Raw genomic sequence first — 22,630 nt, 5'->3', positions numbered from 1 at the left:
GTTCTGCCAACACCATGACAAACAGCCTAAACTCTCAAATGAGATTCAGCAAATTATCGGCAAAATGCGCAAAAGCCAGGCATTTCTACAGACTCCTCAAAACCAAACTGCATCATTTCTTATCATACTTATATCTTTGAGGGACTCAGGTTTTATTTTAAAGACCTCAGGTCCTCCTCCTCTAGTTGAGTTACCTCTATTGACTTCATAGGGGTGGAAGCCTTTTCCCTTTTTTATGAAAAAACTGTTTCTACAGATAACAGAAAACCCCCAAACAGCTAAAGCAACAGACAATCCTAAAAAAAGCATGAGTAATGTGTGAAACTTTGAATTGGAGCCACCCATATGAGAAGATCCTTGAAGCTCAGAATGGCAAGAATGGCGGTGGTGGAGGTACTACTTGACAATTCCATTTGCAAAACGAGCTTATTGCATACAAAGCATTCTGAGGCTGGTGACGGGGGGGTCCTACGTTTTGAACAGTTTACCAGGTATATAGCACTTTACACCTCAAAATACTCTATGCCCTTTCCCTACTCAATCTCTCTGCAAGGGAGAAGGTGGCTGGGTGTCAAAAGAGTGTAATAATAGATTTTAACTACCCCTTTGGACCCCACACAGTGAATAATTGAGGACTGGGATTTTCTTTAAGCTGTAACTGGGCTTTGTAGGCTGGAAAGGAGCTGGAAAATCCCTGCTCCCCAGCATCAAGGGAGCACTCTTCAAAGTTCCTCTTTTGCAACCAATGGCTTTCAAGTATGATTAATCAATTAAAGTTTCACAGAAGGTAACTATTTTACTGTCACTTCCATTAGCATGTCTCCTTCTGACACACCTCCCCCCCATCTCTTTTCCCTACTTTGTGACTATAAAATGGTTCTCCTCCACACCGTGACTGTGCTACAGAGCACTGCTGCGGCTACAGCTTAGCCAACAATTTAGCTAAGTAGTTTTTTGTCTGGTAACCCTGTAATAAGAATATTTTTCAAGGTAGATGGAATAGAAGTGTTTGAGAATAAAATAAAAAAGCTCCTGTGGCTTTGTTGCTTGGTATTACTCAAAACAATGTATACACGACATGAAAGTTTCAGTAAAATACAGGGGAGAAGGATAAACAACTGACAGACAGAACAAAAGGCTATTTTTCTGCTCCTGCATGAAGTCTGAAATGCTGGAATATATTAAAATGAAGCCAAAGCCTTAACTGATTCCTTTTGACAGAGCCTGGATTTGAGTCTGGGCTCAGTGTATAAGCAATCTATAAAAATAAATCCTAAGTAACTGTTTTCTCATATCTTTGAAACACTACAAGTGTTCCCTCTTTTCTTGGGGAATGAGATTCAGAATTTCCATCCTCTGACATTGCTTTTCTCAGGAAGACAATGAAGGACGTTCAGAGGTCTCTGAATACCCCCAAAATCCAAAATAAAATATTAGGCTTAGCACAATGTACAAATGACTTCCTAAGAAATCAAGTCTGCTAATGACTTCAGTATATACAAGGTCACTTTTTTTTAAAGAGAGAGACTAATTTGCATGACTCCAAGAAAATGTCAGTGACCACATGAGAAGACACCTATTTGTGCAGCTCCACAGACTGCTTGTTTAATAAATAGAGAGGGTGATCAGGTTAAAATAATTGTTCTAATGATGGAGTGGGAGTATTTAAATGAGAGAATATAGATATCACAAGGCACACATTGAATAAGAGCTAGACTCAAAAATTAGTAACTTGAACACAAATAAACCCTGTACTTTTCCTGTCCTTTTAAAATAAACTCTGATATCAAAGTAGATTTTTCTTGCTTCATTTAGGGCAGAATGGTGGTTTTCATATTCTTTTTTTTTCTTTATGGATAAGATTTTGCTATAGAGGAGAATATTAGGATGCAAGGGGATGTTTATCTTTACAGGATTTGCATGGAATTGAAACCTTAGGAGAAGATCAATGATCTTCCTCAGCCATCACCATATGGATCCTTCAGCTCACTATTTAAAATTTCTGAGGAAATCCTCCATACAGCATTTAAAATATGAAGGATACAGATACACAGGAAAAGAAATACCGATTTCAAAAAACAGAGAAAAAAATTCAAAACAGTAAAAATATTTCAATTATTTTCATCCTATTTTATCCCTTATTCATACCAGTTTAGTTTCAAATTCAAGATAATTTCAAAATCTAAATCAGCAGATTAAAACAGTAACATTTTGAAAACATCTTTCAATGATTCTAAAAGACATTACGGTTTAGGATATTCGCAAATATGTTGAAACACTTGAAAATCTAGTCTGACCTGCTGCAGAACAATTAAAAATGTTTTTGCCCTGTGAAAGAAAAAATTATTTTGGAATCACATGAGGTCTATTCTCAGTTTGATGAATTGGTTTGTTTTGCCATTAAATAATTTCTCTACCAAGAACTAATCCACTGTTAAGGATGAGGAGGCTATGAAATGTTTCTACTAATATGATATATATATATTTTTGCTGGACATTTTTAATTTTATAAACATATGTACATATTGTTTTAGAACAACCTTGATAAGAAGGATGCTTGGGCTTTAAATGTACATCTTTACTGGTAGACAAGGCTTCAAATGTTAACAAAGCCAACAAATTTTAAGTATAGGGTGTTTTGGTATGATGAGAAAAGGCTTTCTCTCTTTCTCTCTTTTATCTTCCAAGCACTTCTCAGCTTTTAGCATATTTAGGTATCTTGCACCTAACCACTTGAAAAGCTTTCTGAGGAGAATATGACTGGCCTAAAATGATGATGGAATGATCTGAAAACCAGCACTTTAGATAGCAGGACAAGAATATGTATATATTTATTCCATTAATTTTTCTCTTTTGTGAGGGAATGGGAATAAAATTGTTTTCCCAGAGGCAGAGAAATGCAGCAATGACCTGACAGGATGCTCATGCCTGGAGTTCTGCTGCCTCTGCCCTCCCTGCAGATGTCAGATCATGCACCAGGAAGCATTAATCCACCTACTTTGCTTTTTGGACCTGAGTTAACCTCTCTAAACTGCACTTCACTGCAGTGCAGAGGCATATCACCCACTTGGTGGATAACTCAGGAGTCTTCTCCTGTTTTTTATTAAAAGCTCACGTGGGACTTGACTGTCTTTGCTCACTCTTTCTTGGCCATCCTGAGGACACCCTGACTTTTAGAAAATCAGTAAGATGACAAGTACAACAATACTGATGACCTGCCACCAAGAGCAAGTCAGAGCTGTATATTCTTGCTTTTAGGATGCTACTCAATTTCCAAAAAAAAGGTATCCTAATGCCATTTGAGATAGTACAAGGTGCCTGGGACATCTCATTAAGGCTAGCAAATACAATGTGAGCTCCATGGGAGAGCCTGCTGGAGTAGCTGTAGCATCTAGAACTGCATTAGATGCTCACAATCAGGCAGTCAAGCCTTTTTCCAGCATCAGAACCGATGCCAGCCACTGACCAAGTGGTTGCACTCCTTGGTACAAGTTTCCTGAACTTCCAGGTGAGCCCAGTACTATGATCAGAGTCCCAGCAGCTAAACCAATGGGCTGGTAGCTCAAAACCACACAGAGACACACAAAAAGGTGTTTGAAAAACTCCACCCTCATCTAGGAAGCAAACCATGCAAACCCAATGAGAGTTGGGAGGAACCGTCTTGTTCGGTTGACCAGCCACCCCTAGATCTCCACACAGATTGTACATAGCACAGGTATTTTGACCTAAACTCCTATAAAAAAACATTTTCCTAAGCTGTGAAGTGTGCAAATACCTAATTACCGGATGAGCTTGAAATAGTTGTATTCAAACTGATTATTATTTTTATAGATGTGAATAGGATCTGAATCATTTCAGATATGAACTGCAGCTGTTTTTTGAAGCAACTAGAAAGTGTTATCATGCCAAGAAAAAAAAATTATGCTCAGTCTTTTTCAAACTTTGGAAAACCTACTCTAAAATATAAATGATGAAAAACATTTTCCCACATTATGTGTACAGTGTAAATTTTTCATATTGTTGGGGGACTGACTGGCCTGCAAAGACTCAGTGGGTTGTTAGTACACGGTCTCACAGTGATGTACAGCAATCTTTTGGTTATTGTTTAGTACTAGGGACATTCAGTTCTACTAAAATGGTTAGAAGCAGCAAGTGTGAAGAGACTTTGTCAAATAAAGTTGTTTTCTTCCCTAATTTATGACCCATGAAACTAATTCTAAATTCCACAGAATTGGGTAAATGAGGCACAGCTTTAATCCATCAAATTAAAATCTACATTACCACAATATGAGAACCAACTCTAAAGATCATCTTTTATGTTCTGTAGAACTAGTCACTAAATATAAATTAAGACACTGCAAAGTCTGATTTCGATAATGATGCCTACTTCTCAATGACATACTAAGGCAGGGAAATACTATATCCATGTTTTATGCAACTTTTATAAACCGTAAATCTTAATTCTTCTACATATACACTAATTTTTATTATTTATTATTTTTACTAACTGTGAATGTTGCTTTCTCTTTCTATAGAAAAGGCCTTTTTTCTTCTAGGTTGAGTATGACCACGAACTGTCTCTCCACAGCACTGCAGTTGCTGCTCCAGGAACACCAAGTTTCTGGGGCTGGGTTATGCAGATAGTTGTAATTCCAAAGGACAGATCAAACATAAGTGTTTTTATTGGTAACATTGTGTGCAAAGGGAATAAAGAAACAGTGAGTCAAGTATCTTGCAGCTCCTTTCTTCTACTTGCCAAACTCAATGTGCAAAAAGAAAATATGTGCATGTGTATCTGACTTAACCACCCCAGGGGTAATTTGGGCCTGCAGTGCCCTGAGGTTTGCACTCTGTGAGCTGAGTGGGTCACTTTGATATAGCCAAAGTTGGTGTTCACCTAAGGGGAGCAAATTCTCTTTTAAGCTTTTAAGAAGGATGAAAGAAAAAGAACAGAAAAAAAGCCCTATTTGGATAATGACTTTTTTTAAGGGAACCAGGACTGTTAATTAAATGTTGTCCTTTTTCAGAGTTCATAGAAAACTTTTTCTTTTGTTACAGTTTTATAAAGACACTTCTGCTATCATTTTGACCAGAGTACTGGAAAACTGAAATATATGTGCATGGGTAGTTTTTAAAGTTACACCTGAAATCTCAAGTTTCCCTCCAGTCGCTAAGTGGTAAATTTAAGTTCTCACTTCTTGTGTACAGATCTAACACTAAAGATGAAACTGGAAAATACCCACAAATACAGAATGTGGTTGCTCACAGTGGTTGAAGCCAATAATCTATCCCCTCATAGTCCAACAGCATTAAGAATTGCAGCAAAACCCCCCCGTGGTCTCCTCCCTGTCTAACAGCTGCCAACCCAGGAGAAACACCTCTGTGAAGCTAAGAGGCCCAGCAGAACTCCAATTCCTATGGACTGGCTGGGGTCCACTACCTGAATACAAGTGTCATGAAATCCTGATGGCAATAAAGGCAGGGAATCCTATTAGTCATTGCAGTGGTGATGTCATATGCTTCAGTTTCATCAATGGTAAAATTAACTAACCAACTAATACAGAATCCTAGAATCATAGAATGTCTCTGTCTGCTCACTGGTGGGAGTTAGAACAAAATGAGAATTACAAAGGTTTCCAGTGTCTGTGAGGTGTGCTGTAAGTAGTTTTCTTGTTAGAAAGTCTGTTAATTGCGTGTATTAGAGAAAAAGAAAAAGGTGGTTCCGACCTGTCATGCCTTAGTGCCCTCATATCAACATACACTGTGGTGGGATCTGGTCCAGATGTTCCCTGTAAACAACAACATCAGCTAATCAGAACCTGAAGGCTGGGAGAAGAAAAGAGTTTTACCCCCCCAAATAACCAAACGTTAATTCCAGTGCTAATTATGCTAATCAAATGACAAGTTATATTTAAGCAATTCATCAATCAAAGCTCAGCTTTACAGAATCAGAACAAGCACTGGAAAACATACCTACCGTCAGGTACATGTTACCTTGGGGGTCGGGAAAACATCAAGCAGTCAAACTACTTAACCAACACATGTCAACATAGGTTTTATTTGCTACAAAAGGCCAAGTAATCAGCACATGGATACATACAAAACATGTTAAACACATTTTGCCATATAAAGGAAGGCGGAAATTGCTGAGGAGACACAGTTTAATGGCAGAAGCACATGGTCAGGAATGTGAAGCATGGTTTACTGAAAGTCTTCCATACATGCAACAGAGAATATACTTGAAGCTAAAGATAGTAAAGGTAGCACGCATGACATGAACCAATCTGGACTGAAGGTCTGTAAGCAATTATTCTGTTCCTTTTCAGTCTTTCACTGCATAATTTAAACCCTTGCTTTATGTCACAATATTTAGTTACTTGAAAAGCGGTAGACTAATTTTAGTTTCCTTCCATGCAGAGATGATACAGTCTTTAGGCCTTTCCACCCACAGCTTTTCTGCAGTTTTGTAGCCTGCTATGATATCCAAAACTTCAAACTCATCACCACTGAACATCATGTGAATTCTCAATGCTCCAGGCTAGGGCTCTTTTCTCTGCTGCAAACATCATGCTACTGCTAAGCAGAAAGCTAGAAGAAAAGCACAACTCCATTTTGGAACACTGGAACTTTGGAAATTTTCTTTTCAGCAGAGGAATTAACCTAACCCTGGTGAACTTCAGGTGCACAAACTCCTTTATCAGTTATTTAGATGTTTACTACTTTAAATAGCAGGCAACATCAACTCCCCATGATTTCTGTCCCATTTGGGACATATTGTAGAGTATAATTCTTCACATTAGGAACGTCTAGGGCTAAATTTTACATTTCTGCAATGCTGGCTGATAGTTTCACAATTTTTGAGCGCCAAAAATCACAACAGACATCCACAAATAGCTAATTTTTGTATCTAAAGGGGAAAAGAGTTACCACTACCAACTGATACTTACTGTACAGGTACTGATTATGACCCACCACCAGAGGAAAACAAGAGTAATAGAGCTGCACATGCATGTTAGCCTCTTTAGCTTGTTATACACAATACAAGATACAATATCCTCTCTAGCTATTAACAACACGATTTTCAGTCTACTAGTAAACTCAGCAGTGTAACAGACTAGTGCTGAGTGGAGAGCTTATTTGAAATATATGCAATGTTAAAAAGAAAAAAACAAAACCAAGGAAAAGTTGGTTATCATTAAAAATAAAACTAAACCTGAATTGATTTGTAAAATAATGGAAACAGTCAAGTTTGAAAATTAAAGACAATCACTATGGTATTTATTATTTTCGGTGTGAATGAAATAGTTACAACGGACAGATAATATTTGATGAAACCTGCATCCAGATAAAGCTGTACTGGACTTATTTATAATTTCATAGAAGGATCTGAAAATCCCCAAATCTCCAGACTCAATTTCTAGTCTGTCCCACTGTTGGAAGCTGATAGGTGGGTATTGAGGGAACATGAAAATCCCCTACCTGCTCGGCCAGCTTCCCCAGCCTGTGAGGCTATAGCAGCAGGAATAGCAGGGATAAAGGAGAGAAGGAAAGAAGGTAACACAAGACGAAAATAATAATAAAAAATGGGAATGAAGGGTGGGAGAAAATAAAAAAAAGAGAATGCAAAAAGCAGGGAGTAAAATAAAAAGAAAAACAATGTCAAATACAGGAATTTTACAAATTAACCATTATACCATTAAAGGTTAAAAAAAGTAAAAAATGAGGTGTCAACATTTTAGTAGAGCAACAGAAGAGACAGCTGTAGACTGCTAACCTTGGACAAACAGACTTAAATGGTTTTAGGACACTACAGACAATGTTGTTAGTGGAAAACGTGTCTAACATACTGGAGTTTTTGTTGGGTTTGTTTTTGAAGTTATTAAATATTGTGGCCCTGCTATTTTAAGGCACATACATTGAGACTGAGTTCCAGGTCTGCCATTTCACTACTAATAGAAGTTTGTAAGCGATGTCCTCTGGAAATCAAAGGTAAGCTTTCTTTTTGGAAAAAAATAAGATTAGTATACAATGGAGAAAGATACTTACACCTTCTTGCATACAGATTAACCTGATCCTAAAGTGAAATAAAATAAAGGCTTCGTGCACAGTCTAACTACAAGACCATAAATAAATGGAGTCACTTCATAGCCCAATAATTCTTCATTCTTAATCTATTTTCTATGGTAAATAGTGTAATACATATAAAGAACAGTAAAATTAAAAGCTAATAAAAACCCGTCAGTACTCCACCACAAATGATAATGCAGCAAAGAGACAATAAAAAACTCTGTGGTGACTAGTCCTAAGCCACTACTATCATGGGGAGCATCTAATAGCAGATGGCTGCAGTAGGATTTGCCCTATGACTTGTGAAAACAAACAGCTCTGAAAGCACCAGCATCCCACATCCTTCTCATCAAACTTCTGAATGCCAGCAGAGTTAAAAACTGCAGCATCATCTGCCACAGCAGCATCTTAAAATAGGTTTATTTTGGATGCAGAGGAAGATGAAGCATTTAAAAAAATAGGACAGATCTGCTTATTACATTGATGCCCCAAAATAGTATTGCTAATAATTCAGGTTGAACACTGCAGTGTAACTGCAAGAATGCAGGAGAACTGCTGAAATCCAGCAGTTACATAATTCATTGCATGTGACTACACTGCAGGTCCCAGAAAGGACTTTGAGAGTACCAGAGTCTTATATGGCTCCTAACTACAGAATGGCTTGAGAAACAGCAGTTGAAGTATCAGCCATGTCCTTCTGCAGTCAGCTGCAGCTGGGACACTCTGAGAGTGTTTCAAAAGAAGAAGAGTCTTAGCCAAGACCAGATCGACTGACTCAATTTGCCTGTGCACATTTATTTTGCGAGACAGAGAGCATTTGTAATGCTGGTAACAGGAAAGAAACAACACAACTTTGGGTGTATCTGATTCTTACTCAGGACATGCTAGGTAGTGTTCAAGGAAACAGAATGGGACAAACATAATTTTCTGTCTGAAAACAAGTATATCATAAGTCACATCTCATAAGTCAAATCTCCTGCCCATGCATAGGCTGCCACTGGTGAACCATCCCTGGGTCTGTGCAAACCTCTTCAATATGCCAGGCTTTTATTCTTTTTATTCTCTGGGAAAACACTGCAGGTCTAACGGCCTGAAGAATTACCCCAACAAGTCAGCTGTAGGGCTGACCATGTGCCAGGATTCAGTCCACAACTAATTTCCACTGAAGTTAAAGGCCAAGCTGCATGCTCTCCCCTACTTCCCTCCCCAGAGTTAAAAATCAGGAATTAGGGCAATCAGAAGTTCTAGGAATTTAGAAAAACCTGCTGTTTTGGGTTTTGTTTCAATATCTGAGGATGTGGTCTCAGTGTTTACTTTGAGTCTACTTCTGTTCCAGTGATGCTCAGAAAAGGAATTTTTGGTGTACACTTGGCAATCTCACATACACAAGCACAGCAGCTGGAGCTGTGAAAAGAACTTCACGGCATGACTCATAGTAAAGGTGGGAAAACAGAATCTGAGGGAACTCAGCCAGAGCTATAGTACATTGCTAAATGTGAATCATACCTCTGACAAAGTGCATGGTCTCCTGCTGCGCTCTTTGCCGACCTACCCTTTATTACTTTTAATATAGAAGATGCTCAAAAGATGTAATCTATCACTAAGTAAAAAGAAGTATTAACTTTAATCCTTAAACTGACTAACAAAGATTCCTTTGCTAGACAATGAGGAAAGGGTTCACTTCATATAACTTCAGCCATCAAAGAAGAAAGCACGCAGTAAGAAGTGTCTCCTGATGGTGATGAATCATACCCCAAGATGGGCACCTGAGACAGGCTGAATGAAATTGTCTATTGAAGTATTTCTGTGATTCTACTGGCTATAGATGGATATGGGATAACTCACTTAACCTTGCAGTCTTAGTTAGAGGAGACATAAAAGAAGCAAGATAAATCCTTTTCTCCTGCCCTAGATTGGACAGACTTGTTAGTACATTTTCAGGGTTAACTAAGGAAAATGAACAATTTCTAAAAGTTTTCCTTCAACTGAACTTGAGTAGAAGGTTGAATAAAATGAAAATATTTATTCCAAGTGTTCAAATGGAAATTAACTAAAATCCTAGAGAACCATCTGTGCTGTTGTAAGAAACAGGCTACTTTTCATATCTATTTTTCTCTCTCTCTTGAGAATGCTAAGATGCTGGTTAATGAGAATTAAAATATGCCGGATGCAATCTTTTCATCTCAGAAATCCCTAGACCATTATCTGTGACTACACAGCCATGAAAGGTCAGATATTAATGATATTTAAGTGCCTAAAGATGGAGAGGATTATTTATTTCCAAAAGCACATCTCTAAAAATCTGGTCCAAAATGACTACCTCAAAGGAAACATACTAAATTTGCTCTAAATTTGAAAGGAAATAAATACAAATGACAATGCATTAGTCTGTCAGTGATCTCAATCTGGAAATTAAGATAATTTGGTAGACTAAGACTCTTTGTACCAAAGGGATTATCACAATGATTTCCTTTTTAGGGTAATCTTCAATAAAACATTGAATTCTGCTATGAAGTCTTTATACACACACATAGAGACACACACATGTACATACACACCCTCCTCCTCTTCTTTTTGGAGAGGGGAACAGTAAAAAGCAAAAGCTTTCTGGAAAAACCAGGATACCTTTCCCTTGAAACACTTGAATCTTGATTTTGTCCACAAAATTGGAAATGAAGAAGGTATCAAAGATAATGTCCAAGTTGTGTTAGAGGCAGCTCTTAGAGAAGAACCCTGGATAGGTTTTTTTGCTGGTAAGGGTCAACAGTTGAACATTGAGATATGTTTAATAATGTGAATAGTAGATACATATTTTAGGAATACTGCAGAATAGGCTCGATCACAGTTATCTCTGTGGAAGATGATGCTCCAGGAACCACATGCTGATCTCACGGATGACACAACTTGGAAATAAAAAAGCAAAGGCAGATGCTGTTGACTCAAACATCTTGAGAAGTATTTTTATGCAGTGTGAAGAATCCAGAAATCATAACCCATTTCTGGAACATATTGGAGACAATGCTAATTTCAGGAACAGTGTTGATCAAGAATTAAAATTCATTCTGTTCCTCAGCTGAGAAAACAGAATAGCCCACAAACTATTCTGGAATACCACTAGCCATAACCTTCCATACGGTTTGGAAAGAGCATCCAGCCTAATTCAGTATCCAGTCTTTGGCAGTGTCTACTGCCAGATACTTCAAAGGATGTAATCCTCTATCTTTATATTCTCCACCAAAATTACATGTTTTGTGGTGATGCTTGTAAGTAAAATCTTTAGTAATTTTTCAAACACCTTTAAAACTTGCCAAACAACACTTGTCTCAAATGCTTCAAAAACCATTCCACTTGGGAGGGTAATGCTACTAAATATAGGCTGTCCTGAAATGGCTTTTCTTCATTCCAGCCACACTACTCTTTAGAAAGTGTTTGGTTTTTAGTTTGTCCTATGGACTGAGATGCCACATCTTAGTAGAACTCGATGCCTGGCACTAAGCTATATGATCAGCCAGGCTGTTTAACCATCTCACTCAAGGCTCTCATTCTGTGCTGTTCTTAAATTCATAATTAACTCATTAATAATCTTCCTTCAGAGATTTACCCACTTTAACAGTTTAATTCACTAACTCTTTCAAGAAATTCTGTAAAGAACCATCTAAGAAGCAAACTTCAGCTAAGGAGTCAAGACAATCACAAGGCAGATATACACAGTCAAGCCAAAATCCAGCCTAACTCCATTCTGATTAGGACTTTCCGTTTCTCTGAGTGCAGTCAGCTTCCCTGCACGTTTGTAGTGGGCTGATCCAGCCAGCAGCTCAGTACCCACCCAGCTCCCAGTGGGACAGAGAGAGCATAGGAAGAGCAAAAGTCAGAAGACCCACAGGTAAAGATGAAGAGTTTAATGAGTGAAGGAAAGAGAAAAACCAAAGTGAAGCAAAAGCAATCACTCATCACCTCCCACAAGCAGAACAATGCCCAGCCAGTCTCTGAACAACGGCTACTTTGGATGACCAGCAGCCCTTCTTCTTTAATGCTGAGCATAACATCATGTGGCATGGCATATCCCAGGTCAGCTTGGGACAGCTTTCCTGGCTGTGTTCCCTCCCAGCTTCTTTCTCTCTCAGCCTACTTGCTGGAGCCAGTGGAGTGTTGGTGCTGTGGGCAGAGGGAGAAACGGGGAAAGCCCTGATGCTGTGCAGCACTGTTCAGCAATAGCTCAGCCATTGGTGTGCTATCAACACTCCTTCAGTCACAAATCCAAAACACAGTTCCATATGGGCTCCTATGAAAAACATTAACTCCATTCCAGGCAGATTGAGTACAATGTTACTTCCAATGAGCCATACTTTGGCATTGAACCTAGCTTACTGCTGCTTATAGTCATTCCTTGACCTTATTATTTGTCCTGAATTAATGACCTATCAGTGAAACAGCCACTGTGAACAGTCCAGAGACTGGTGCAAGCCTAAAATGGAGACTTCCACTAGTGGCAAGCAAACTTCTGCAGCTATTTTGTCCTTGTAATCTACAGTATCTTTCATGTCTGGTCCCTCCATGGACCAGAAACTAGAGAAGTTGATTTGGTTTTCAGAAGTAGCTCCCCCATCCTGATCTGTTTGCCATGAGGGTAGGTCATCACTTCCTTTCTTCCCCTCCTCTCTAAAACTTCTTTATTCCTGGAGAATATTTATGGTAGCAATTACAGAATGACAAACTACACAACTCTACCTCTGGGCCACAGAATGACTTTTAACCCTGCTCAGCTTTGCCTTGTCATATGCTTGATAATAACAATTTAAGACACCCTGTGCTGTAGGGATACTCTGCTGGAGTTGGAGAGAAAGCAAGCTGTACTGGAGGTGTGGCATACCTCCTGTATTCATATCCTGGTAACATTCTGAACTACACAGTCCCTTTCAGCCAAGGTCTGATGAAAGCCAAGATCCTTTAATGACATTGAAAAGGGCAAGAGGCTAAGGCAGGCACAGACATACTGGTCTGTGATGAAGCCATAACCTGTATTTGTCAGATTTTTTTAGTAAAATAAAAAAAAAATTACATTTACAATCAGAAAAACAATAACAGATGTCTTATTTGCAGTGTCACTGAGAAGTTCTGTTCTGATTTCCACATCAAAGCAAGTATCCATGTTACATGCATGAGAAATCCTTAATGTAAACTAGGAGTAACTGCCAGATTTGAAATGTGAGATGTACCACACAGAGTAGAGCCAAGTTCTACCAGGGAGATGGTGACTTTGAAGAGGTTAAAGACATGGTAGGTGACCAAATGGATATGGAACTTCTCAGCCAAAGCAGTTGCCAATGCAGAAGATGATTCTTTTAGTACTTAAAAGGTTATTAAATCAGAAATCATATTATACCAGAGTAGGACACCTATGGCATTATTACAGGAATAATGTTTGGAACTCTGAAACCAAATTTGGAAAGACAGAAAGAGATCAAGAGTCAAAAAAATGAGACAGAGATCAGGAATGCATGTCTTAAGATTCTTTATCTATTTATTGAAGACTAAGATATATATTAGATGCATGATAGAAATGAGATTCTTATTCTAGATTCAAAAAATGCAATAAAATAAAAAATGGCTGAATTTAATACCAGATAAATTTAAACTAGAAATAAGGCAAAAATAATTAAAAATTGAACATCTTAAAAAAAAAGGCAAGTTAAATTTCATCATCCAAAGTTCTGGAAGATAAATCGATATACTCTAGATCAGCCTAAAACTATTTGCTTAGTGTAGTTATCACTGGATGAAAAACTAGAGGCTATTCAAAAATTCAGATCAAATAGCTGCAGTGCTCCATCAGTCCTTAAAATCATGACTCAATAAAGATTCCTCAAGAATGCAAGTTAAATCCTTTATTACCCCTGGGAATTTTCTTCTGATTAGTGGATCAAATGTAGCAAAATAATTTCCTTTTTAAGCTATAAACTGTTTGCAGAAAATACCTATTTTGTTAACTAAGTAATGTTTGGAAGTATTGTATAAAGAGAAGGAATCCATTTTACAACATACCAAAGCAAACACTTGGAAACTGGAGTTTACATGACACAACTACATACTATTTTTGGAGTACAGAGGCATTCTGTCACTATTAGGAGCTTTTCTGAATTACTGCATTCATGGGCAGAATAAATGCTATGAGTGCAACATGAGAGGGATGAATAGTTGACAAAGTAACAGAAATTTACTACCTGTATATGCAAGAGCATTAAGTACCACATGCATTTTCTTAATATGTCTGCAACCAAGCAGCCAAAGGAAATACAGTGAATGCTTCTTACTGAAAACCATTTTCTTAAAATAACTTTGATCTTAAGGAGTGAAAAATCTTACCTGCAAACATATTGCCAAGTTAACTCTACAGCCAAGCGATGTGCTGACAGCCCGTGGATGGAGACCAAGGTCTTTAAATAACTTTGAAAATGACTGAGTAAGAGCTATCCGAGGTCGTTCTTCAGCCACTACTACACATGTCCGCACACGTGAAAGGTCCAGTCCCCTTGCCTAAAAAGAAGTCAAAATGTAACAAAGGCCACAAATGGGCAGATTTAATGCAAACCAGTAGTACTTAAGTGTATTATGCAGGTATTATGATTCAAGAGGAACAGCAGAACAGAGGCTACGGTACCAGCACAATTTCCATCTTTCCCGGAGGCCGGATGGCCAGATGACAGTCTAATAGCTGTAGAGGAGCACACATACTTGCTTGTCATCTCAACATTAGCACACAGGAAATTATGGGTATGCTAATTCTAAAGGGAGGGAATGCTATTCCCAAAATTAATTCAGACGACAGTGAATAACAGCAAAAAGGAAGCAATGTCTAGACTTGGAAAAACTGATTAGGAAATTATTAAGCAAGGATGGTAAAGGCTGGAGACATCATAAATATCAGTATCTCAAGATCTAATTTAATTCAGTAGCACACTGGAAATTTCAGATGATTTCAGAAATTTAACTGGCTACTTGGCTTTTAATTCTGGGGGGGAAAAGGAAGATATACCCTCCTTCTCATACAATGAGGACAATATAGTTAAAACAGCACAGTACTTTTAAACATGATTATTTAAGTACAGAGGTCAAAATCAAATTAGTACTTCATATAATCAGGGTATTCATAAAACACACTATATAACATAATACTCCTTGGGCCTCTTGGACATTTACACCTCTGTTTTCCAACACTTGCCTATCAACTCAGGCTGCAACACAGATCAGAAAGCTTAGGTAAATAAAAGCCTTTCCTTGATGTTGAGTAGCCCTGTGATCTGAAAGAGAATGATTGATATTCATATATAGCCTTTGGCAAGGAGTAACATGGGTTCTGTGGAAGCTGCTTGTGCCCTCTGATGATTTTCTCCTCGCAGCAGACATTTAGCAGAGCAGAGAGGCTCTCAAACACCACCCTGCAGGCGACAGGTTGTGCAGCACAGCAGAATCACTCACCTTCAGCGACTCTGTTTGCGAACCGAGTCCCTTAGTACAAAGCTCCATGACCGAATAGGAACAAAAAGTGTCTCTCACTTTGTACTGACTCACGGCAAGAAGCCACAGAGCAGGATTGGTCTCCAGTTCTGAGGGAGGAATCAAAATAGACTGGTGTCCTGAATAAACGCTGTAAGACACAAGATTCATTAACACACACTAAACACCTGTGTCCACAGACGGTTACAAGCCATGGGGCACTAGAATATAGTTTATCACAGCACTGGATGAACTGTAAAGCCTTACAGTGTTCCACAGCTCCCGAAGTTTAACATCAAATTTAACTCTGTTTTTTGCTATCCCTTCAGAATCTATGATGAATCATGAGGAAGGCAGGCAGAATGTGCTCCTGAACTACTAATTAACTCAAAATTCCAGTGGACTTTGCAGTTAGAACTGTACCAAAGAGAGCAAAATAGCTCAGTTATTAATGGTGATAATAAGCAGTATTATAATACCAACAAAAATTATGTGTTGCTGACAAAAAATTTAGATTGAGACTTTATCATTTTAAGACACCTTGATTAAAAGAGTACTTGATTGCTTAATAGGGAAGTAACCTGCCTCCTGCTAACGCAAGCAAGAGGTTTGCAATAATTTTCAAGGGAGTGAATCTGGCCCCAATTTAACAATCGCTGTGGCTTTAGATTTCTTCTGTGAAAGTTTTATTAACTTTTGAAGCTCAAATACACTACATCTCTTGTTTACTGGATATCCAGTGAGCATAAGTATTGAGAAAAGACACTTATCAGGGTCCCTGGAGGAAACAATTATGTCAGAGCTAATTTCTCTGGTACCTATGATTCTCCCCAAGGGAAAAAATATTCCCAATTTGATGTCTTTATTTCCCATGGGTCCTATGCTGTTCACTCATCTCACACAGGCAGATTTACCATCAATTTTACAGTCCCCTCACGTCTCAATTTGTGATCTGCAGATATTTCAAACTGGAATGGTGACAGTGTAAAACCCTCAAATCACAGAAGTTCTGAGAAAGGACCATAAAAGCCCCTGAGATTTATGATGCACAAAAAAATTCCATTTGTGACTTGAAAACTTGAAATGCCAGCTTGGTAAAGTAAAGCTGATATTTTCAAATCCAAGTGCCCGAGGTAAGACATGAAACGGAACTTTATTTTCAGGAATATGAGCATCTCTGTAACACCGGACATCAGGAAGAAGACACACACTTTTGCAATTCTTGCAGACAGGATGCTCACACAGGTTCCCTTCTTGGTGAGTGAGTGCCCCCACTCCCCCTAAATCCATATGAGAGTTCTTTCAAAAGCTGGGCCACGTACAACAAGGTTTGTGTGACCCGGATGTCTTTACTTGGTACCATAAAGGCATAAAAGGTGTCCAAGTCCAGCCATAATGGCAGTTAATAATCCAAATTGTTTAGGTCTCTGTTGGAGTATGAGCCAGAAGATGTCATGGAATATGTATGAACTACAGTTCAGACAATTTCATTTATCACAGGGCAAAAATTTTATCTTTGAATGCTTGTCCACATTTATGCCACTCCTGCTGATTCATGACCAGTGACTTTCCACGGAGCGATGTGTTCTGGGCTAGGGCTGACACAACAACGACGGCACAGGCCAGTCAAATGAACCATTATGCTTTTATGGAACCAGAAAAAAGTATGACTGAACCTTGAACATGTGCTGCATAAACATGTGAAAAGAGATCTTGGCGACATTACCCACGCCTGAAAGGGGTATGCCCTGAGCTCAAGTGACAGATCAAAACAGCCAATGAGTAGTAACAGTTCTTACTATAAATATTACTCTGTTCTTTCTTTCCTAGGCAATTCTATTAAGTTTTTCAGAGAAGTAAGACCAAAAGGTCTCACGTATTCACAAATTTAAGGTTAGAGCCCCACAAACAATCAGGGTGTGCGATCTCTCTGGTAAATACATAATTCTTACAAACAAGAAGCTGTAACCACACAAGTAAGAACCATACAAGCATCAAACCCTTCCCCCGTCCCCAAACTCTTCTAGTCGATGCAACCTGGTAAAAAAATTATCTGCGCAATAATAAACAAATTACCTAAATGGTCAAATGTGGGAGAATTATTACTTATAACCATGTTAAGATCCCTTAAGTACCACTTATTCAGCTGGGCAGAACATACAAAAATCAAGCCAAAATCAAAAGAACAAACTTGCTTCCTGTACTGAAAAGTGCCCCCCCAATCTCCATAGTAATATGGGAGAGGAAATCTGCATTGCCTCAGTAGGAAAACAGAAAATTAATTCCAAGTGTATTTTACCAGGAAATTGTCAAAAATAGTGGAATTTGGGAATAAAAATTTACACCAAAGACAAATATTTTCCCTCTCAGCATGAGGATTTGGATTCAAAATAACCCATCCTCTCTAGACTGAGGGAAACAAATACTCTTATGGTAAGACATTGACTAAAACAATTACTCCAATTACACTGAAACAAATTAAGATGTTGCTAGTACCCATTCTGAGCTTTCTAATGCCTCAAAAATACTGTGTAGTTCAGGATCAAACTGCAGAGCAGCAGGAAATATCTAGCAGGAATGAATGAAACTTTCTGAGGCACAGAACCTCAGACATGCTGCTCTTGCCTGCAGTACACAAACTTACAGACTGCTGATACCATGCCTGGAAACCATGCCCAACACAGGCTTTGCCTACAGAGCTGTGGTTTAGTAACCCATACATATCCTCTGATTTTCTACAGCAGTTGGTGGAGGCAGAAGAAGAACTACAAAGACATATTTCTGGGGTGAATGTGCCAGTTCCACAGCTGAAGTGGTTTATGCAGCACCTGGACACCATGATGTCAGCCATAACTTGGCTCACCTCCCTGAATCAATCTCAGAAACACTATGGAGAATTTGTGAATCACTCCAAGCAACAAAATGTTCCTGATGGCCACATATCCTTGAAAATTCACAGGTTCATATTCCCCCGTTAACCCCTGAGAAGCCGTATATCACCAATGTTTTGATGGAGAGAAGCTGAGGAAAAAAATACTTCTTTGTACAGCTGGTTGAAACATTTCTACCCTTCTGGTGGTTCCAAATCACTCTGAGATTTTAGAGAGTGTTTGCTTAGTATGAATGCCAAACACTATGCAGGGGACCATGTCCTCGAACAAACTGCAGTTGTGTAAGTCTGCTTTGAAGATGCTGAATAAAGCTAGGTATGGTTCCAAACCTACAGAAGTTCTGTCAGTGCTGTCTCCATGTAATTCTAGGTACAGTAGAGAAGTTTGGTAGGTTCATCTGGGCATGGTACTCTAGATTTGCTAGAGTTAATCCTGAAACTGAGGCCCTGTACAAGGTAAGAGTTCCATCTCACCTTTAAACACAATAGTTAAGATGGTTAAACTGTCAGCTTTGCTATTCTCATACGGGAACCAACAAAATAATGGTGAACACTGTAGCATCAAAGGGATCAACGGGATATTAGGAAAACTTTGGGTTCTAAATATAAACTGTAGAACCTAAATTCCCCTTTCTGAGATTGCAACAACATTTGATACTTTGGACTAGGTGCAAGACTTGTTATGTAAATACTGGGAAGGAACTGTAGTGAGATTGCTTCTTCCACTGCTGTAGAAATCTATGTCACAAGAGTATCCACCTCCTGATTCAAGTCTTACAACAGGAGCAGACACAGTGCAGAACTGCAGAGATTACCTGACAGACCTGGACACCTGTTTATCAGTCACCACCATTTTTAGAAAATTCAAAAGGAGTAAGAGAAAAAGAAGACAAAAAAGGAGAGTGACTACAGAGCTTCCCTGCATCATCTTGTCACAATGACTTTTGGGATGCAGATGCAGAGTGAAATGCAGGGGTGACTGAGCTGGAAGATCACTTTTAGAAAAGCTGTCTTCTTTTAGGTGCCTGCATAGCAGTCTGGGGGAAAGTAAGTATTCATGTGATTCACGTGGTTGACAAAGCCTTGGATTTTGGCAGCAAGTGAAGAGCCTTGTCTGCCTGCACTAATCAAGGGCTGCCCAAGGACAGGAATACTCCAGGTAAATGCACCAGGATGTATTTTGGTACCATCTGATCACAACACTGGCTGCACTGCTTGGCAGGCTGTTTTGGCAGCATATGGAGATGCCTGGAAGGACATCTTGGCACTTAACTGTTCCACTGAATCAGAGACTTACCCCATATTGTGCTGAGGCAGATTAACAGTAAAGTCTGAGGTTTTATAATAGTTCCAGAAATTTCAGCAGGTCAATAAATGCTGACAAATTGCAACTGCAATTGGCAATTGCATTCTGGCAGGCTACTGACCCATCACTGCCCTTTTCAGGTGACATGAGCTGCTTTCCCACTTAACTGGAGGAGGCAGGTAAACACAGTTGAATCTCATAAGTATATGCATTTAGTTTCTGCATTTCTACAGATGATACTTGGCATTTGGTGATGAGGGACAGGTATGGGAACTGGGTATTTGGTAGAGCCCAAAATAATTGAGTTGCCATGCCCATAATTCAAAACCTGTGAAGAGTCTGCATTGCTGAGTTAACCTACATGGGACGAGCAAAAGTCTTCACAATCACCTGGACTAGATCTTGTAGGACGGACAGCCATCAGGGACAGTGTTTGGGTATATATCTCACTTAGGCCTCACAGGACTTGGGACAAAATTCAGTCTTCAGTTCTGGAGACCCACTATATGTGCACAGAAGAGGGAATTTTGGAGAATGAGTAACGGACCTTACACCACCTGCAGAGTCCAAAGATGCCCACTTGGCACACAGTGCACTAAGAGCATGACTGCACATAGTAAGCACATAAATTATCAGTACTGGAGAGACAAGGGAGGCAGAGACAGATCACAAGAAGTGTAACTACTGTACAGCAAAAGGCCACTGCTCAGCCTTGAGAACCACTTGGGTGGTGCCTTATCACCATCTCTCCTGCCTCAGTTACTCCCCCATGAATGGGCATGGGCACATCTACAGAGCTGATAGTCTCTCAACCCATCTCAGAACTCATGTATCAAGGTGATTTAGGGCTTTCAGCTGCTCTTGAACCTTCCAGACTTGAGGCATGTTTAACAGTCCTATTGTAATGTGGAAGAAATGCTAATTGCCTCTTCCACAAATTACCATATACTGGCTAAAGAAGCCCCAGGAAACTGGCACACAGCAACCTGTGGGCAGATGCACCTTCACATTCCTCCTGTGCCTGGTATGCACTTTGCAAAACACATGAGAGATGCTTATGTTCATATCCTTCATTTCCCATGTCAGAATTATCCTGTTCTGATGTGGCATTTAGGCTTCTTTATGCAGTGTTGCCTTTAATTTGCTATAAAAGGGCTCGGAATTGGGTACTCACGCCTGCCAGGTACCTTCAAGTTAGCCTAAAAAACCTAACAATAAATAGTGAGTCCTAGCACACTAAAGTTTCCTGAAATGCAGTTCTCATGTTAGTGTTGCAATTCTTTGCTTATTTCTTGTACAGTTCCACTTGTCTGGCTACTAAGAAACCTTGCAGTCTCTTGCTGCAGAAGCTACCTAGCAGCACCACTGGGGATTTTGGCTTCATGCTATGGAACAGAGACAGCAGGATAGGAGAAAGCCACTTCACTGCACCTTACCTTGAAAGCCTTCCCTGGATCATTTAATGGCATTCATGCTATTTATTACATGGCTGTTATGGACCAGAAAATTCAGTTCATCTGGTCCAGTCTGAGTCTCACTGACTTAATAAAATTTATTTAAAATTATTAATGTACTTAATTTTAATTTGAATAAGGACAATTCTATCTTTCAGTATTAAAAGTAGAACTGCAATATGAGTTTGCTTAGCTGGTGTAAAGTAGAGAGAAAATTCTTATTCTGTTTCATTACTCAGCAACTATCAATTAAGTGAATCCTCACTAATGAACTGTAGAATGTTCTATTCTGCCCCACAGTGAGGAGCATTAAGATAGGGACATCTTAATTTCAGGAAGCATTTCTGAACAATGGGATTTAGAATTCACTCTTTATCATTGGGGGACACTTTTAATTTTTTTTCTTTTAAAGGATGTAGTACAGTTTAAAATGTAATGCAATGCAAGTCAGAATAGTAGGATCACCGTCTCAGAATGGATCAACAAGATTATTAAAGAGAAAAACGCAAACATAATGCATTCTTTTATTGAGTCATGAGTTAACCTGTTAAAATTAGGAAGTTAGGACTTTGTGAACTCACATGGGGCTGATGGCTGCCGCCACACCTAGGACGTGCTGTTCAATGACAAAGGTTCCAAGGAAACCCTGCTGGAGCATGCAGCCAGTTTAGAGGGAACAGTTCTTTTTAATGTATTGCTCTGCTTTGCAAGGTTTCTTTATTATTTTATAACCTTTAGGCCATAAAATAATAAATTCTTAAAATATAAAAACTTTGCAAAACTATGCAATATATTCTGAACTTACCAAAGGGCTGGCTCCATGCTCCAGCAGCTTTCCTAAGTAGCTTTGACCTCACAGAATGGGGTATTCTGGGGCACCGCAGTGGAGCAGGCCAGCACAACGTCTAAGCACCTACAACGGGGATAAAAGATTAGTTTTTCTTTCATTCCTTAGTCAATGCCTCCTTTGGTCTAGTTAATAAAGGGATTAAAACATACTCGGCATTTTAACCACACCCAGCACAGGAGGTTGATCTCTCTTCTTGATGGGTTCCTAAAATGAAGAGTCCCTATTTAACTCTCAAAACCCCCTAGCCGATCAAAAATTGCAGATCTAACTTCATTTCCGTATGCCATTAGAAATGCTAATTTAGTCAATGGGAGTGGTGACACACAATCATAATTTTATAGCAGAATTCTCTGAGATAGAAATCTGGGCTGAAATGTTAAGCAGGATTTGGTTATCCTGAACCTCAAAGAGTAAAAATGCAAAGTTGCAAAATTTCAAGTAATGAAGATCAGGAGTCTACTAAACTCCAGGATGTATTTTTTGCTATCACATCAAGAAATACTCATTTTTAAAATAGTAATGAAATGGGAATTAAGTTTGTAAGTGGAATTAATGAAGCTTTCTTCAAA

At 38.9% G+C, this 22,630-nt stretch overlaps 1 protein-coding gene across 5 annotated transcripts in view; it reads right to left on the bottom strand.

The window, feature by feature from the left end:
* The window catches only part of DIP2C (disco interacting protein 2 homolog C), a 308,236-nt gene that overhangs the window by 21,554 nt on the left and 264,052 nt on the right, over positions 1 to 22,630 (bottom strand). For 3 of the 5 annotated variants that reach the window (XM_027686822.1, XM_027686823.1, XM_027686825.1), the window contains 4 exons: positions 15,544 to 15,712; positions 14,431 to 14,601; positions 7,480 to 7,509; positions 5,728 to 5,789 (listed from right to left, as the gene is read on the bottom strand). In XM_027686822.1, coding sequence (XP_027542623.1) covers positions 5,728 to 5,789; positions 7,480 to 7,509; positions 14,431 to 14,601; positions 15,544 to 15,712 — 432 coding nt within the window. The remainder of the gene's footprint in view (positions 1 to 5,727; positions 5,790 to 7,479; positions 7,510 to 14,430; positions 14,602 to 15,543; positions 15,713 to 22,630) is intronic. The other 2 variants (XM_027686824.1, XM_027686826.1) reach the window with 1 other exon arrangement.

This window comes from Neopelma chrysocephalum, unplaced genomic scaffold (assembly GCF_003984885.1).
Source record: "Neopelma chrysocephalum unplaced genomic scaffold, ASM398488v2 Primary Assembly neopelma1_72, whole genome shotgun sequence".
In the NCBI taxonomy this organism is placed as follows: Eukaryota; Metazoa; Chordata; class Aves; order Passeriformes; family Pipridae; genus Neopelma; species Neopelma chrysocephalum.
This window is presented reverse-complemented; position numbering and strand designations above follow the sequence as displayed.